Genomic DNA, 19,209 nt, shown 5'->3' with positions numbered 1-19,209 from the left:
GAGGCGGCGATATATGACAAAAATTAATTACTCTTTTCTATAGTTTCCAATCAGAATCAACATAATGAGTTGTGATTGTCATATAGCCCACAATTTGGTTTGAAATCCATAAGTGAGATGTAAGGCTAATTGTTCTTATACTAGTAAAAAAAAGCCATTAATTTCTTTTTTTCAAGTGCATATATTTTCATACAATCAATCCAAATTGTAACTCTTGACATTGGTTTAAACCTAGGGTTCAAACTCTTCGAGTACATAACAAAGAAATGATGCTCAACCATTCTAAACGGGTACTCATGCACGATTATAATTTTTGCCAAAATTTCTCTAACCTTTTCTTTGTCATGTTTAAAAGAAGTCAAACTATTTAACTTATATTCTGGATCAACACTAGGAAAAGACAACACCTTCTAATTTGTTCCAGAAATTTTAACCAATCTTATCATGCAAACATTTAAATGTCTAGCTAGGTGACTTGGTGAACAACTGGGTTGAGGTGCCATATTCAGACCACAATGGTTGCACTTAATTTTTACTTCACCATATTCTAGTACATTTTTGATAAAATCAAGCCATACCTTTGAGGTTGACCTCTTTTTCCTGACTTTTTTTTACAACATTTTGAACAACAAGAATAGTTCTGATCAATGTCCCTTTTTCGAATTGCTTCATTGGCTATAAGAGCTTCCTGAGTTGACCAGAATAGTTCTGATTTTGGCTAACAGTGCCTATAAATAAAACATTAAAAATACATTAACCATAAATATAATTACCGTAAAGAAAGATGTGTATAATTATGAATCTGGGTACTAATACGAACTACTTACATTAAAAAAATAAACTAAGAAAACTAACAATAATTACCATTTTAAATTGGAGAAGATACAAAATCATTACTCATATTGAACAAAGATGAATAACTATGATTATCAAATACCTCAGCGGTTGTGTATAACTCAAGAGCAAATTAGAATGTATATATTGATAGACCATAATTATAATCTTTATAAAGGCCTGTAATACTAAAAGAAAAAAATGAAAATATATATTAACAACTCGTACTTCTAGTCGATTGAAAAATCGATTGCCTTGATTCTTAAAATTTGACCTAATTTTTGAGCTACTTGATCCACTCTATAGAAAGTATTAATCGAGGTAATAAGATATAAGTGATATTGTATCCCTCTAATTTTGATTAAAATTGAGGTAATTAATAATTCTGTTGAGATCTTGATAGTTGTATATTTCCAATTGATTTTCTTAAATTCAAAATTCCTTGATTGTTTATCTATTAACAACTACATGAATAACTTAATATTATAAATTATATATTATATAGGTCATATTTGAGTTCGACAGAACGAATCCAAACCGGGTATTTGAATTTGGATCGGCTATTCGAATCCAAATCTGAACAAATAATGACATGATATTATGATAATATTCAACTCAAAATGTATTCAAATACTAAAATAGAATTCATATTCGTTAAAATTTTATACGATACGAGCAAGATTCATTTTTTCAACGACATGTTACTCGGATTCGTTTTCGGTGGTGAAAAAACCTTGAAATTATTCATAAACCATATAGGTAAAGATGGAGTAAAATGATTGGAGTTAAAGTTATAGCAGCTGATTTACCGCATTCGGACACAACACCTTAGATTCAGCAACAAGAAGACAAAAACAAGGTCTCATTGCACCACCACCACTACCAAACACACACACTTCCTGTTTATCTTCACTCTCCTCTCTTCTCTCTCACACACAAACACACACTTGCCACTTTTTCTCTCTAAAACACAAGATCTCCTCCAAATCCAACATTATTCAAACTTCTAGAACCTATCTACACTCTCAAACTACTCAGATCTACTCTCATTCCTCCCTCCCTCTATCTCTCTCTCTCTCTCCCCCTCCGTCTCTCCTTTCTCTCTACATATAAACACACACGCACATTCACTCTACTGCTATAGTTTAAGTCAATGGCGGCGAGCTCCGACCCGACGAAGCGACCCCGACCCGGTCCATTCCCTCCGGTACCGGAAACCAAGGCAATGCCGGCGTCATCCTGGGCAAAACGCACTAATTTCAAACCCAAATTCTCCGGCGAAACCAATTCTAGTAATTCCGGTCAGCTACCAGTCCCACCCAACCCTAAAAACGCTCCGGTGCAAGTAGATCTCGAAGTAGGTCGTTCAGTTAATGGTGGTGCAGAAGTTAATAATGTCCCGGTACCATCGGAGAAAACTCAGGTTTTGAAGAAACGAAGAGACTCGGATGCCGCACCAGCTGAAGTGGCACCCCCTAAGAGGAATAGTGTACCTCCAGCGAGGACTCTGACGATTGATGAAGCTGTGTTGCCTCAAACTGTCGAGGATGATGAGTTTGTTTCCAGACATTCTCATATGAAGTATGAGCTTAGGGATACACCTGGATTAGGTGATTTGTTATTTTTTACTTGCTTTACGTTTGTTGATATATTTGTGTTTATATTGCAGTGTGTGTGTGTGTGTTTTGTAAAGATGTGGTTTTTTATGTTAATGGTGTATAATTGATTGATTCTGATGTGTTATTAGACTTTTTGCGCTAAGAAGATAATGTTTTTAACTAGGTGGTATATGATATTGGGAGTATATTGTTAATACTTAGGTGTAATTGGTACTTCGTATTTGGCCAAATAGTTGGCACTTAATTGAATAATGGCATATCACAGATCTTATGGAAAATCTCTACTTCAGCTGTTTAGAGTTGTAGCCCCTGTTTTTACTATGTGGTTCTTATATCAAGTACAAACTCTCAGAAGTTATGAATACAAGAACGATTTGATCTCCGATTACTTTTTTGAACTTGTTTGCAGAGAAGTTATCTATTGGCCCGCATGTAATTGTTTCAAGTGAATTGATTGCTTGTATGTTGAAGTCTATGCTGAAATATTGATATTGACTGGTTTAAATGTGTTTGTTTGAATTTCAGTGCCCATCGGTTTTTATGGATTCCAACATTATCTTTCAATATTGGGTTCGTTGATTCTCATCCCTCTTGTCATAGTTCCAGCAATGGGTGGTTCCCATGTGAGTAATATAACCCACATTCTTTTAAGTTTTCATTGGAGATCATTAATTTTGGAATTTTGTTAAATGACTTGACCTGATGGAATATAGTGGGTGTAGGATGATACTTCTAGGGTGGTTTCGACAGTGCTTTTCATATCTGGAATGACAACTCTTCTTCATACATCCTTTGGTTCAAGGCTGCCCTTGATACAGGGTCCATCTTTTGTATTTCTTGCTCCAGCACTTGCAATAATTAACTCTCCTGATTTTGCGGGACTGAATGGAAATGTATGCTTTTTAACCTTATTTTTTTTTTGTAATTTGAATATTTAGAAACCAAATGTAAGTCTGTGATTGTTAGTATCTTGAGGGCATAGTGTTGAGAAATCTGAAAAACTCTACATGGAAATGTATGCTTCTAAGATTGATTCGTATGTATCAGGACAATATCTTATCACTGTTATTTACTTGGAAGCTACTTGATTTACAAATTTATATTATAAATTCTGTTCTAGTCATGAGTACATGAGGTTGTTGCATGGATATTCAGAGTTCAAAGGCAAAATAAAATATGATGAATGATTGATCAATGTGTTATATAGAATTTCAAATCTGAAAGTTCTTATATATATATATATATTTGTGTGTGTGTTAAGTTAATATACATGTTCATATGCAAGCATACTCCCGCGAACTAGATTGATTAGTTAAGTAATTAAGTTGCGATATTATTAGTATTCTTGATGTCTTAAACCTAGAACGGGTTAGAGTTTAACCAGTTGCAAATTCTGTCTTAGCCAGGAAGTAAATGCATGTTTTTTAAGCAGCTTCTTGAATGGATAAGCATGGTCTTTGGCTCAGTTTTAGAAGAATGAAAGGGTGCTTGTAATTTTCATTTCATTTAAGTTTTCTATGAACTAAAACTAGTTGTTACTAGCATAAATTTACTAGCTATTTTGTTGGATATTGAAGATCTTGCCATATTTTTTAAATTATTCTTGTCATAATGAATTTCTTTGCTTTGATCAAAAAATTTACTCAAATGCAGAATTTCAAGCATATAATGAAAGAATTGCAGGGGGCAATAATAATTGCTTCAGCTTTTCAAACCATACTGGGATATAGTGGATTGATGACATTATTGTTGAGGTAGTGACCTATTTTGAATTAGCTTTGTTAATAATGAATAGCAGAAATTTAAAGTTCAACACTTTCTTACTTTTGTATTCTGCTTTCGCAATTACTCAAAGGCATGTAATGCTGCGATACATTTATCCAAATTGGCACCTAATATTCACACAAATACAAAACAACAATGACACTTTTATTATATAGGTCTACTTATTAAAGGACTTGTTGTCATGTACTATGTAGATATTTAATTTATTTAGGACACATGTGATATGTCAAACGTGCCACCTAGACGATTATTCTCTTTTCCGTTTCAGATTAATTAATCCAGTGGTTGTTGCCCCAACTATTGCTGCTGTGGGACTTTCTTTCTACAGCTATGGATTCCCACAAGTGGGAAAATGTCTTGAGATTGGTTTAGTGCAGATATTAGTTGTTATTATCTTTTCCCTTGTAAGTGTTGATTTTTCTTTTTGTATCTAAATATTGTTATCTTTTGTGTTCTTGTAAAGCTTATTTCTCGTGAAAACTGTTTTTTGTCTAGGCAAAATAATAAAAGTTATCTTACTGCTTATATCTGTCTTAACATGGCACAACACCATAATTGTGCGCCTTCTGACACCATACTTAATGCAGTACCTCAGGAAGATTTCTGTTTTTGGTCATCGCCTATTTCTGATATATGCGGTAAGTTGATAATTTTACATTGCATCTGACTTTTCATTTGGCTATTTTTTATTTTCTGCTAGAACATCAAAATCTGTTTCATTAGCTTTTTAGGAACTTTACAAATTAATAGTGTACTTCAGTAACCAAGTTTCTATACCTCGGACTTTAATATTTACTATTGACTTAAGCTGTTGATTAAATAGCTGTGATTGTGTAACCACCTGGCTTCTAGATTCAACATTTATCTTTTATCCGGAAGAGGGGGAGGATGAATTTAGACCATTTCTGTATGTAGCAAAAAGTCATGTGAAATTTATTAATTTCCAGGTACCGTTGAGTCTTGCCATCACTTGGACTACGGCTTTTTTACTGACAGAAGCAGGAGCTTATAGCTATAAAGGTTGCGATGTTAATGTACCAGCTTCAAATATAATTTCTGACCATTGCAGAAAGCATATTTCTAGAATGAGGCACTGTCGAGTTGATACTTCTCAGGCATTAACATCTTCTCCCTGGTTTAGAGTTCCTTATCCGTTACAATGGGGAACTCCCATCTTCAGCTGGAAAATGGCTCTTGTGATGTGTGTGGTGTCCATAATTTCATCAGTTGATTCAGTAAGCTGTTTTGCATCTCTACAAATTTTGTAATTTTGATCATTTACTACTGCGGTTTCAACTTCTATCGATAGAAAATTTTACATGTAAGGCTTTTGCTTGTAAGCACCAGAATACTTCATGTGCATTTTTGAACTGTTCTAGTTTATTCTACTATATAGATGACTCGATGAGTTTTTATGCTTTTTACGAGTACCTAATGTTATGGGTGATCTGATTTGATTGATTAATTAGTGTCCTAGGTTTAAGATTTCCGTGATATTTAGAGAATACCAGACTGTGAATCCTTGATAATGCATTAATTTAATGATAATTCAGCAGGTGTTGACCATGATACTATATTTGCACTTTGTTATTTTACACAAAAAGATTTTGTAGCTGTAGGTGTCACATTTCTCGTAATGCATCAACTCTCTGTATAGAAGCACTTGTTCCTTATAAGCAACACTTATGTTTGTGCACTGCTCAAAATATGCTGTGTTATGTTGCTATATAATTGTTAATAGACATTGATTTATTAATTGTTTGTTATATATCATAAGCGTAAAGTGTAGCATTTGTCTATTTGAATCCGAATCACTAAGGTCAGTCTCCCCGACCTATGCACACATTTTGGCTACTCTGCTCATGGCTGATTGGGATTTGATATTGCCAGTCGTCTTTTGCATGTTTATTCCTTGATAGAATGCTATAAAGTAGTATGTAAAGCTCTTGGTGGCTATGTAGTGCTATTATGAAGAACCAAGTATTCACTCAATTCTTTCCTAAATATTTTAGGTCGGGTCTTATCATGCATCATCACTGTTGGTAGCATCTAGACCTCCAACTCCAGGTGTTGTAAGTCGAGGTATTGGTCTTGAAGGTCTTGCTAGCATCTTAGCTGGTTTATGGGGCATTGGAACTGGGTCTACATCTCTTACCGAAAATGTGCATACTATTGCTGTCACAAAAATGGGAAGCCGCAGAGCGGTTGAGTTGGGTGCATGTGTGCTGATTTTCTTGTCTCTTGTGGGTATGTCCTTTTACCAAGTGCTATTTTTTTTGTTCACAATTTCACATAGACAAGCTCACCATGACATAAATTTGTCTTTTACCTACAGTTGTGCATTAATTTATTAATAAAGTGTTACCTTAAACCATTACAGAGAGCAGTTTGTAAATGTGAGCTTCAAGTTTCGTTAGTAGCAGCTTAAATAAATTTAAACATGCAATTTTAATTATCACGTAGTCCCTTCTAATAAAGTATTTACGCACACACATATTTAATTATTTATACACTTCTAGTAGATTGTAATACAAGAGAGTTTCAGCTCGCCTTTCCAAGCTAAACGTTTCTTTTTATGTAAACCTTCATTCAAATACAAATAAATAGGATGGTTAAGAACTCTGTTGTCATTAAGAGTCCTGTTTATTTGTATTTGTTACAAGAGAGTCCTGTTCTGATATTACCTTGGTTACTATCTACTTGTCCATTCGACTTTTAGAGCAAATTTACGATTTTGTAGAGAAGGTATGCAGTACTTGCACATAAGAATTCTTGGAATTGGTCAAGATTTAGGCATTTAGCTTTAAATATACATTTGAGATAGAGTTCTTGAAAACAAGAAATATTTGTAGGTACTAGGCAGTAAGGTACTCTTTTAGAAACTAAAATTATGCTAACAAAGTCAAAGGGCATGAGTATACAATTATTAAAAGAGTAGCTCTCAGGTCAGCTGATGGATCTAATGAAGTCCAGCTTGTTATAATCTTTTATTATTGGGCCAAACCTGGTAGAATGGCCTGAAAAGAAGTTAAAAGATTTCCTTCCTCTGTTCTACAAGAGTTTCAATTGTTAGGACAAGTCGTATTTTAAGGTAGTCTGTTTCAGCATTTTTTGTGCTTAAAAATGACAAACATCCCAAGCTTAATTTTCATTCAACAATAACAATAACAATTATAAATACAAGGATTAATGTGGAACATAGGAGTATTATTACTAAAATATCTGTATAATGAGACTGGAGTTGGACTAATTTGTGGGATAGGGTTGCTGAAACTAATTTTTGGGATAGGATTGCTGAATATTGTCAAATACAGAATAATGAATTTATGGTATGTACTTTAAGGAAAATGTATATGACAAGAATGCATTGTGATACAGATTCAATAAATTGACACTTGAATAATGGTTTTAAAAATGACACAAATTTCAATGGATATACTATGGGCCTGTTTGGCAAATCTTATAAGCCAACTTATTGACTTATAAGCCCGTAACAGCTTATTGACGAGTGTTTGTCGACCCAACTTATAAGCTGAATTTACAACTTATAAGCTGATAAGTTGAATGTTAGTAACGACGTACTTTTTTTCAACTTATTTTTTATTTTTCATTTATTTATCAATTTTAGTTTTAAAAAAATATTTTTTAAAATGTTACTCAAACTTAAAATATATAAATTAAGATAATTATATCTTAATATAAATTTTTTTTTGACTTGTTAACTTATCAATTATCAGCCACTTATTCGATTTAAGTTATAAATTATATTCTTTGTTTATCTTGTGGTTTAATTTATCTATTATATTTAAGAAATGTTGACACTGTTTAGTAAAAAAACTGTCAACACTGACAAACATCAAAGGACTAGTCTGACATCATTGCTTGCTATTGGTTTTTATTTGATAAAGAATTATGTCCATGTTGTCCATCTGTGAGAAACTTGCGATTATACATTTCGCAACTTGTACTGTACAATGCTAAAAATGTTGGTCGCCAACTGTATTGAATTACATTATCTGGCACTGCTTTAGGTAAAGTTGGAGGGTTTATTGCTTCGATTCCTGAAGTCATAGTGGCTGCCGTACTTTGCTTTATGTGGGCAATGCTTGCGGCTTTGGGTTTGTCCAATCTACGTTACAGTGAAGCTGGAAGTTCCAGGAACATCATAATTGTTGGGGTGTCCTTGTTTTTCTCCCTTTCAGTTCCGTCCTACTTTCAGCAGTATGGTGTCTCGCCAAATAGCAACATGTCTGTTCCAATCTATTTTCAACCATACATTGTGGCCTCTCATGGTCCTGTCCACACCAAATCTGGAGGGGTATATGTCTTTGCAGTTTTTATTTTAAATTATTTTGGATAATTTATCTTTGCTATATTTAAGTTGTCAATTTAGAGATTATGACTTCTGACCAGCTATGAAGATTAGTATTGCAATTCATGTAAGTCTCCACTTTCTCCATTTGCAGCTTAATTATGTTGTAAACACTTTGCTCTCGCTTCACATGGTGATAGCATTCCTAGTAGCAATCATCCTGGATAACACTGTACCGGGCAGTCGACAAGAACGTGGAGTTTATGTCTGGTCAGAATCTGATGCTGCAAAAACAGAGCCTGCTGTTGCTAAAGACTATGAGTTGCCATTTAGAGTTGGAAAGATATTCAGATGGGTTAAATGGGTTGGAGTGTGAGGTCTTAGCACGAAAGATTGTTGTAGGCTACAAAAGAAAGTTATTAAATTCATGAACAGCCCAATTACGGGAATCATCTTTTTGCATTTTGGTTGTAGGTTGAGTTTCCACGGTACAGGTATGAAGAAATTGTAGTTTGTAAAACTTTTCGCTTTTCACCTTAACACGGGGTGCTACTTATTTGGTGATAGGTTTTGTAGAGATGAGTTATTTGTGTACATTGGAGGACTTTCGGGTGTGTGTTGTAATGTTAAAAATGTGTAATCCTGTATGTATTTGTGAATTACTACTTTTGTAATGTCCAGGTGTTAATTTCTCATCTTCTCTTTTCTGCAAGTAATCCACTTGGAACACCAAGGAAGTGAAAAGAGCTCCCATGATACAAGTCGTGCAAGTGTTGCAGGAAACAATATAAACATATTATGAGCGCACCCAAAAAAACAAAGATAGAAAGAATTTGTCAACTACGAGCAAAGTGTTGTTGTGATAAGCAAAATAATAGATTGAATAAAATAAAAAAGTGGAATGGAATAGCAGAATTGGTTGTACGTTGTACATGGAAAGAAGCAGTTGGGTCTATGTTTACTCAACAGGAATCATGAGCTCATTGGTCTTAAACATAGGCAAAGTCCAAGGTGGATTAAACCTCCCCAACATGTACTCTCCAACAACCTTAATCCCATCTCTCTCCAACACTTCCCTCAACTTGCCCACTTTCTCCTCCACCACTTTCTCCGTCGCACTCCCGCTAAACTTGACAACCCCATACTTTCTCTCCCTTTCTTCACTTATCATCACTCTCTCGTCCACAGGCTCCGGTGCCTCCTCCGCTTTCTTGTACTTGTCAGGCAATATAAACTCCATCACCATCACACTCTCTTCATCACCACTCTTTGTCACCACAGGCGCGGTCATGGCGATTGTTTCGGCCTTTTTGTTTTGTGGGTTTCGGAGGGCGCCTATGTAGTTGGCTAGGATCATGAATCCTCCGTCTTTGTTGCCTTTGAATTGGGATGGCTTGTATGTCACTTGAGCTACTACGCAGCCCGGGTATTTTCGGATTTCGTAATTGCCTGTTGTTTTCACTACTTCGTATTTCGGGGTTTCTACGCTGATTTTTCCGAATATCATGCCCATCTTTCTCTAATTTCAGGAAACTTACTTTGTATGTCTCTGTGTGTATATGCGTAAATGTGGTGGATTGCTTGCTTGCTTGGGGTTTAAGAATCGGTAGATGAGGATGATTTTGTGGCCAGTAATGTGGCGTCTATTTGTGGCGTACGTGGACTCGGTTCTCGCCCCTAATTCTTTTTTTTTTTTTTTTTTGACAAATATAGCTTATATAGCTTTATGGGTGAGCGAGGATCGAACCCAGGGTCTAGGACGACAGATAAACTCTTGGTCACTTGAGCTATCTTGCTCATTCTTTTTTTCTTTTATTGATATGTAAATATAAATTTTTTTTCAACAATTTTTCTTAATTATTATTACTTATTATTTCTAAATTGTTTTATTATCTAGAAATATATTGAGTATTTACATATTATATTTATATCCTTTTTTCATATTATTTTAGATCAACATATGTATCCTCCTATGCACGTCACACTGTTTTTCAACTTTTTCAACTTTGTTTTTTCTTTATTTTTTCCCTAATAATTTACTATAACTACTTTATTCATGACAATCATAGCATACCACCAAAACTCTTTTACTCTAATTATATATAATATAATTAATTTTTCCCCGTATGTAATAAATGGAAAAAAGCAGTACATGTATAAAATTAATCACAAGCATTTTTTTTAAAAAAAAAGATTTAAAAGAGTTCCCAAATGAAATATGATATATTTTTATGACTGAGATTTATACAAAAAGTTTCAATTGATTAAAGTAAAAAATAACCAGTTGTGCTTGAAATTTTATGTGCCCCGTGCAAAATATAAGAACTGTGCTCCAATAAAAAATAAATTATTGAAATACATAAAATAGTAAAAATTTGTAAGTATTTTATTTTATAACATAATCTAAATAAATAAGATTTGAGAAAAATATTACAAATACATAATCAATAAAATATAATAACTATAAGAAAAAACAATCACATAAAACCTAATTTATATGTGAACATATGTAAATTTATATATATATATAACATATAATTAATTTAATTTTTGAGTTAAATTTTTCATTTAACAGTAAACATTAAATATATATAATTTAAAATTACTTAATTACATAAAAAAATGAGTAATTAAAAAATGATACAGCATAAAAAATGCCTAAACAAAAATTTAATCTTCACAATTCCATTTTATTAACTTTAATAAAATCATTAAGACTAGTAACCTAAATTTTTGCCTAAAAAAATTAATATTTTTATTACATATCGTGATCATAATTTTTTTGTTTATAAATATTTTTTGACTTATTTAAATATTTAAAATTATTAGGACATTTTGTAATTTTCCTCGAGATACTAATTTATAATTATTTTACATTTTTCAATTTTCAACTTTTACTTCATTTATACATTTATTTTCTTGGAGTACTTTGTTGTGCAAGGCATCCTATATTATAATAAGATTAAGTCAAATTGACAGCTCTAAGATTAAGTTGTATGATAATCTATATCTGTATTATGTATTTTTTAAGTCTATTAAAATGGTTAGTAGATTAGACTGCAGGATTTTTCTGTGAACAGTCTCAAGCTCAGGATAAACTCTTAAAAAAGATCAAGTCATGATCATGCCACAAACAAAAGATGTAGAAGCTTCTAGTTGAATAAGGTCGTTATAGGAAAAATGTTCTAAGTCAAGATATCGACAAGTTACAGATCAAGTTATATCGAGAAGTCATTCGAAGTCATTCGAGAAGTACAAAATAACTTGTATAGAAGTCCAAAATGCCTTATAAAGAAGGCTCAGAGATATCGACAAGTCAAATGCATGTAGAGATCTTGGAGATATCGACAAGTCAAATGAAGATGTAGAGAACTGGAGATATCGACAAGTCAATTCCGCATGTCGAGAACTCGGACATCTCGATAAGTCATTAACATATGTCGAGAACTCAGACATCTCCATAAGTCATTAACATAAGTCGAAAACTCAGACATATCGATAAGTCTCTTTAGTTATCGAGATGTCACTTCTCTAAAGAACCAAAAAGGAGATCTCTATACACTCTCTTAAATTCAGAATACAGACAAGTTCATGATTCAAGATTATCAGTTAACAAACAATTCATTCACCGTCTACAAAACAGCTTGAAGAATACAAGATCAAGGGCCAAGATTAACTGGACAAAGGGTGGTCACAGACCTGCAAGATTCTGCACAGATTTGCTAACACCAGAAAAGGAAATAGACAGGGTTACTTTAGAGAAAATGGTTTAGTACCTTTTCGTGCATGTTTTGTAAACCTGTGCTGCTAGTGTATAAAGCATGCACAGGTCCTTAGTTCACAAGTAACAAACATATCTAAAATTTCTTGTATTCTCTCAAGAAAGTAGCTGAGTTCTTATTTCTTAATAACACAGATTTATAGCAAGAAAAGCTTGATTAATACAGTTAAGTGAATTTTTGATATATTGTGTTTGTGTTCATTCTGTTAAACATAATATCTATATTTCTAAACTACTTTGTTCAAATCATAATCTGTTAAGCTTAAATCCAAGAAAAATACAGAAACACATTCACCCCCCTCTGTGTTACATTTATAACATTCAATATCTAACAAGTGGTATCAGAGCAACATCTTAAAGTAAACATATAAAGATCTTGGAAGAATGAGTGCTCAAAAGATACGTAACATCAAGATACCAGCCTTTGACAAAACCAACTACACACTGTGGAAAAGAAGATGATGTTGTTTATAAGAATGACCAATCTCATGTATATTCAAATTCTCAAGAATCGACCTTTCATCCCTATGGAAAGAGTTCCCGAGTCCACTGATGGAGGTATGGTCATACCATCTCACTTTGCTCCTAAAGACCCTGCAACATACACAGAACATGAAAAGGAAAAGGTTTTTCTGAATAGTGGCTTGTAGTTGATACTGATTGAATCACTTGATAATGTAATGTACAACAACATTGTCAACTGTGACACAACTATATATATTTGGGAGAAGATTAAAATTTTGTGTGAGAGTACAGAGGAAGTCAAGTCAAATCAAAGGAGAATACTAGTGTCTCAGTATGAGGGATTCATGGCTAGACCTAAAGAAGGAATTACTGAAGTTTTTGAAAGATTCAACAAATTGATTAATGACTTGCAACTTCATGATAAATTTTATGAAGCTGAGGAGGTTAACCTAAATTTTTTGCTTACCCAATCTGACCATCTTGAACAAAAAATATCTGCTATTAGAGAAGGAAGGGACCTGAGCAGAATGACATTGGAGGTCCTATAAGGGATTTTGAAAACATACGAGCTTGAGATACTGCAGAGAAAGTCATTGAAGGCAAACCAAGGACATGTAGTAGATGGATCTAGTGCCTTGATGGTCAATCACAGTAAAATTGTAACACCCCCAAATCCGGGGTCGGGGATCTGGGTTGTCACGAGTTCCACTTCCCTTAACAACACCCAATCTTATTAAACAATCAACTACTCTTTACTGTGACCCCACAATATACACACACACACCACAAGTTATAGTCTCAGAGATGAATACTCAAAAAAAATAACACAAGTCGTTTTATTCCACAATTATATGTCATTACACCTTAAAAGGTTTTCTGGATACTTTACATTTCTTTGCCATTATTACAATTCATAATATACATAAGTCTGGTACATTATTAGTTAAAAATTTAGCCTATTGGTAATTTCTACCTCAGTTACAGCGGCCTCAACGCTTCCAGAAAGCTGCGGAACGTTTCCTATCCGCTTGCGAATTGGGAGCTTGGTCCTGTTCATCTTATCTATCTGATGTTGTGTGATGAAAGAATAAAGCAAGGGTGAGCAGCAAGCCCACCAAAATAATATGTATAATGATTAACAATATATGAGCCTACTCATAATACTCAAGAAAGTCTTGGTCAAAAGAAATGAACCAAGTTTGATATCTTAATGCGATGAAGTCGCAAAATATTCAGTATATATACATATATACTTTTCAAAATATTGGAAGTCCTCTTCCATGCATAATATACACAAAGTCCCAGTGTATAACTGTATAAAAAAAATATCGTTGCAAGGTGATCTCATATATCTAACCTTGTCTCAACGTTTTTCTGAAAATCTTTGTCATATATAAGACAATCATTTACTAGATATAAGTTTAAAAGATGAAGTTACAAGATACTCCAATATACTTATATCTTTTCCAAATACTACTTGAACTACCACCGTTCAAGTTATAATTAGATTAAAAGTTCATCACATAGATGAGACTACAAGATAATACTTGAATAGATTCAACCTTTAAAATATCATCAAAGTAAAATGAAGTTATGAGATACTTCATTTGATGCAAACATCATTTTGAAAACTTGACCCTGCCAACACTCAACAATCGCCCAACCGTAGCCTTTCTATCGAAGTGCTCTGGGTAGTGTTGCAGAAATATCCAATTGGATGATGAACTCATTACGGGAGTTTGCCGCGCCAGGAAGACCACTTACGATGATCAGTCGTAGTAGTGCAACCCCACCATTTTCTACATGTAGAGGAGAACCTGTCGGATTTACTTGTCAACCGAACACTGAACTCCTAAGGAATGGACCGCCTTAGCGGAACTTCCAGGCCATTTGGGCCAATATAATAAGGCTGGGCCGGCGCTACTCGGCCACTTACGCCACTCCTAGTTCAGATGAAATCTATGACTCTGAAACGTAAAGCTCGTTCCCCCTTTCCCCAAGTAGAAACTTGTTGATACGGCTCCACCAAGAAGTCGTATCTAGTTGGAAAGGAGAACTCACCGATATTTCCCAGGCGATGCCTGTTAATGGATTAACTTGTTCCAAGAATTTTACTTCCCGAGTGTTGGGTAAGTAATCAATTCATTTATCAAAGCAGCAACCTTGTTGCGAATATAAAACACACCACAGAGCCGGATCCCTCAGGTTTTGAGCGAGTATTTAAATCCCCTTAAAAAGGAAGATCTTAAATATAAAAATGAGTTTTGGGATCCGCTCTAACTTTTAAAAATCATTTTGAAGACTCGAAAACACTTTATAGAGTGTTTGGAGTAAAGCTGATTTAATGAAGTAAATCAGTCCCCAGAATATTTAGAAAATGACTGAATATTATTATTTAAATAATATTCCCATAAAGAATAATCTTTATAAAAATAATTGAAGTAGAAGTTTTAAAACTTATACTTGAAACGAATATTAAATAACCAAAGATATACTTATATGAAAGTACTATCTTTATTTGAATAATCGAAAATAAGTTTGATTATTTACACCTTATTCTTTAATAAAATAAAAAATATATCTCAGCAAATAATCGGAGTCATAGATCCTCAAATGAATATTCAAAAATATTCATTAAATAATATAAACTGAGTCATAAGCCCTCGAATGAATATTCAAATAATATTCAGATAATAAAATAAAAGGAGTCATACATCCTCAATTGAATATTCAAATAATATTCATTTAATATAAAGGAGTCATACGCCTTCGAATAATATTCGAAATAATATTCAATAATAAAATAAAGTTAAAGTTATCGAATAAACCTTATTCGATTAATAGCTTTGAAAACTATGACCATATATATATATAAGTATATATATATATATATATTTATATCCATATATACAAAATCTACTCGGGATCCTCAACTCCCGGTTTTAGAAAATATTTCCACCTTTGGGTCCCTATACTAAGGGTATATGCAAATTACCGCTATCCTCTAGCATAGGTATTATCAACAATTATATATGGAAAGAATACGAAATAGGCATGCATATATATATATATACCATAGAAGCATACTTCAATATATAACAACATTTGCTAATTAACCAACATGCATCTATCGCAAGATAATGCAAATACATATATTCATCACAACAACAGTTATAACGGGTAGAAAACTTGCCTGAGCGACCGGGGGTTACGAATGGCTCGGGACGAGTCTGGTAACCTATAAGCAACAAGTAAGTTGGAATTAAACCAAAGTCACTTGTAAATCTATACTCTAACCAACTCAGACTCTAACGCTCGTTTTGCGCTCGCTGGTTCTCTTAAGTCACTCGAGTACCCTCGGCTCCACCATTTTTAATAATTTAACCTTTACGAGTTTTAAGGCGATTCCTTCGCGAGTGTCTTACCAACTGCCTAACACACTTACCATAAATGTTTCATACATTAATTATCCCTTTTTGGTCCTTAACCTATGTTTCAAAGTAAGGCGAGGGGAAAAGTTTCGTTCGCGAAACGCCGTTACTTGAAACGGTCGTTTCTCCTAAACCGTGCATCGGAATCGAACGAACTACATATCAAAACGAAGCTCGTAACATGAGCTATCTAAACATAGCAATGGTCATAATCTAGCAGGGGGTTCTCGGGTCCTAATGTTATGCACAAAAACAGTCTAAAGAAAATCGGACGTTACGACGGCTATGTTTACGCGATTTCCCAATTTTAAACCATTCAAAACCAACCACAAACCAACCTCAAATCCAACATACAACCAACATCCATCCTTACCACATCATAACAACCCCAACCAATTCAATTTTAACATTCATACTTATGCCTAAGCTTGAATTTAACTATACTACATTCTTTTAACCAAAACAACAAGATTTACCAATCCGATTCAATACCATTTCAATCCCAAACTCTAAATCACAAACACTAAGCTACAATATCACCCTAATAATCAAAATCATCTTATAACACATAGGAATCTAGGGTTTGGAGATGATATACCTTCCTCGAAGTGGTGGGAGGAGCTAGGAAGCCTTAAGAAGCCTTGAGAAGTCTTAGGAATGCTTGGATCTTCAAGGAAATCAAGAAAAATTTCAAGTTAAAAACTTGAAAACACTATTCATTGTCTTCTTCTTTGATTAAATGAAGAAGATTGAGAAGGAATTAATGGCTTAAACTCATGATATAGCCCTAACTAAGCATAAAGATGATTAGGGAATTATCTTACCAATTTAGGAGGCTTGGATCTTGAGTTTTGAATTTCTTGCCCATTTGCAATAGTAAAAAGCCGAGAGCATGAAGAACAATGCCTTGGTTTCTTTTTTTTTTTGATTTTGATGAAAGTGATTTGCTTGGCTTGGTTGATTGGTTTTGTGTTTGATTTAGTTAATTACCTTGTTGCCCTTGATTTTGTGTGGTTAAAAAGCCACCACATCTCCTTCCTTCCCTTGTCATGCCTAGGTCATGTTGTGATGTCATCCTTCCCTCTTTGTCCCCCTCTCATTGGTTGGGTGACATCACTCTCTCTAATCCCTTTGATTAACTTCCTAATTGTTTGCCTAATGACCGCTGATCTGTTATACGGTTCGCTTAACTTTCGTTCTCGTTTATCGTTTGAAGGATCATACCCGGGATCTTATTACTTAGGTTCCCTTAACCTTTCTCAATACATTATATTCCTTTTTATGATCCTCTATTATAATCCTTTAATTTAAATCCTTTTTATCCTGTTACCTTATACTCAATTCTCTCCGTATCTAGTGTATTTCCGGGAAAATCAAAGTGTTCGGATTTGGATTCTGACGATCTTTACATACACTTATATCCCATATAAAGTACTAATAAAATCTCAGAATATCCATATCAGAACCCCTACATAGTGTGGCATGAAAAGTTTTCTCATTCAGCAAAAACACTATTCATAAGGGTTTCAAAATTTCCCAAAAATTGGGGTTATTACAGTCTCCCCTCCTTAAAAGGATTCCGTCCCGGAATCAGATAGAAATGAATAGGGATACCTTCTTAGTATTACACTTTCTAACTCTCAAGTCAATTTTCCCACATTGTGGTTCTACCATCAAACTCTTACTAGTTTGATAACCCTTCTCCTAAGCACTCGTTCCTTCTTAATCTATACCCTTCCTGATTGCTCCATATAGGTTACGTCTGGTTGCATGTCTATGCACTCATATGCCCCTATTTGTCTAGCATCCGAATTACACTTCCTTAACATTGGTACGTGGAACACGTTATGAACTTGCTACAGGTTCGGGGGTAGGGCTAGCTCATATGCTAACTTCCCAAACGTCTTTATATACCCAAGGGTCCAACAAATTGTAGACTTAGCTTTCCTTTCTTTCCGAACCTCATCAATCCTTTCCAAGGGTTTCCAAGGGGATACCTTTAACAACACTAGGTCCCCTACTTCCTATTCTTTGTCCTTTCGTGTCAAATTAACATACTTCTTATGTCCATCTTGGGCTACTACCAGCCGTCCTCTGATTAGATCTATTATATCCCTGGTCCTTTGGACTACTGCGGGTCCGAGCATCTTGCGCTCTACAACTTCATCCTAACATAAGGGAGATCGACAGTGTCTTCCCTCAAGGATCTCATAAGGTGACATCTCGATAATGACATATGATCTATTGTCGTAAGATAACTTAATCCGCGTTAAGTGATCATTCCAAATTCTTTCAAGTCTATTGCACAGACTCTCATTATAGCCTTTATCATTAGAACTTTTGCTTCTCAATACCCATTCTTTTCCAGTTCGTAATCGCTACTACCTTCCGTTCCTAATATTATACGGGTTATACTTTTGCTCGCTAGCGTTCTATAACCTTTTAATAACCACGTCAACCTTAGTATCACGAATGTGTTTCCATTCCGCATACTACCACCACTTTATTACTCCTTTTTCAGTTGTTTCTATTTTCCAAAATTTGATCAATCAAATAGAAGTAAAGGAATTTGTTGAGAGATCACTATGATCATGAACACTTGTTATATCGCATAGTTAGTACAGAAGGTGGCCAGCCTTTAGTACTTGACAAGCAATTAAACAATAGCTGGTATCCTACTCGGCTTCTATCACACAGATAGATAGTCATTCGGCAATACCTCCCCTTCTGGAAGGGTTGTTCTTCTCAGTTTACATGAAATGAAAAGAAGAGAAAAGAACGAACTGGAAGAGAATTGTATATATGAAAAAAAAATATTACCATAAAATATCTGGCTTGGAACCTACCTCTGAATTATAGAGGTTTGTCATAGGAGAACAAAACATATATGTATATCAACATCAAGTATTATCGCATCGCATTTCACATGCTTAAATATTTGCTATTCCGTCCATCATTCTATGGTCCCATGCACTTCCTCTA

General features: G+C 34.2%; 2 protein-coding genes across 2 annotated transcripts; one reads left to right on the top strand and one right to left on the bottom strand.

The window, feature by feature from the left end:
• Nucleotides 1-1,676: 1,676 nt before the first annotated feature.
• Nucleotides 1,677-9,818, top strand: LOC141708120 (nucleobase-ascorbate transporter 12). Its single transcript, XM_074511603.1, has 10 exons — nt 1,677-2,444; nt 2,979-3,076; nt 3,176-3,346; nt 4,107-4,207; nt 4,507-4,642; nt 4,826-4,876; nt 5,186-5,473; nt 6,251-6,485; nt 8,270-8,556; nt 8,705-9,818. Exons 1-10 carry the CDS (start codon nt 1,988-1,990, stop codon nt 8,924-8,926), a joined length of 2,046 nt encoding a protein of 681 aa, XP_074367704.1. The 5' UTR covers nt 1,677-1,987; the 3' UTR covers nt 8,927-9,818.
• On the bottom strand, nt 9,381-10,195 carry LOC141708121 (heme-binding-like protein At3g10130, chloroplastic). Its single transcript, XM_074511604.1, has one exon. It carries the CDS (start codon nt 10,061-10,063, stop codon nt 9,509-9,511), a length of 555 nt encoding a protein of 184 aa, XP_074367705.1. The 5' UTR covers nt 10,064-10,195; the 3' UTR covers nt 9,381-9,508.
• Nucleotides 10,196-19,209: the final 9,014 nt, after the last annotated feature.

Source organism: Apium graveolens, chromosome 2 (genome assembly GCF_009905375.1).
Source record: "Apium graveolens cultivar Ventura chromosome 2, ASM990537v1, whole genome shotgun sequence".
Lineage (NCBI taxonomy): Eukaryota > Viridiplantae > Streptophyta > Magnoliopsida > Apiales > Apiaceae > Apium > Apium graveolens.
This window is presented reverse-complemented; position numbering and strand designations above follow the sequence as displayed.

What these genes read in the sequence shown, in the direction of transcription:
- LOC141708121 (XM_074511604.1), bottom strand. Translation starts at nt 10,063, where the DNA reads ATGGGCATGATATTCGGAAAAATCAGCGTAGAAACCCCGAAATACGAA.
- LOC141708120 (XM_074511603.1), top strand. Translation starts at nt 1,988, where the DNA reads ATGGCGGCGAGCTCCGACCCGACGAAGCGACCCCGACCCGGTCCATTC. An exon ending in TAGGGATACACCTGGATTAG is followed by an intron (nt 2,445 to 2,978) that starts GTGATTTGTTAT and finishes TTTGAATTTCAG; the next exon opens with TGCCCATCGGTTTTTATGGA. An exon ending in CAGCAATGGGTGGTTCCCAT is followed by an intron (nt 3,077 to 3,175) that starts GTGAGTAATATA and finishes TAGTGGGTGTAG; the next exon opens with GATGATACTTCTAGGGTGGT.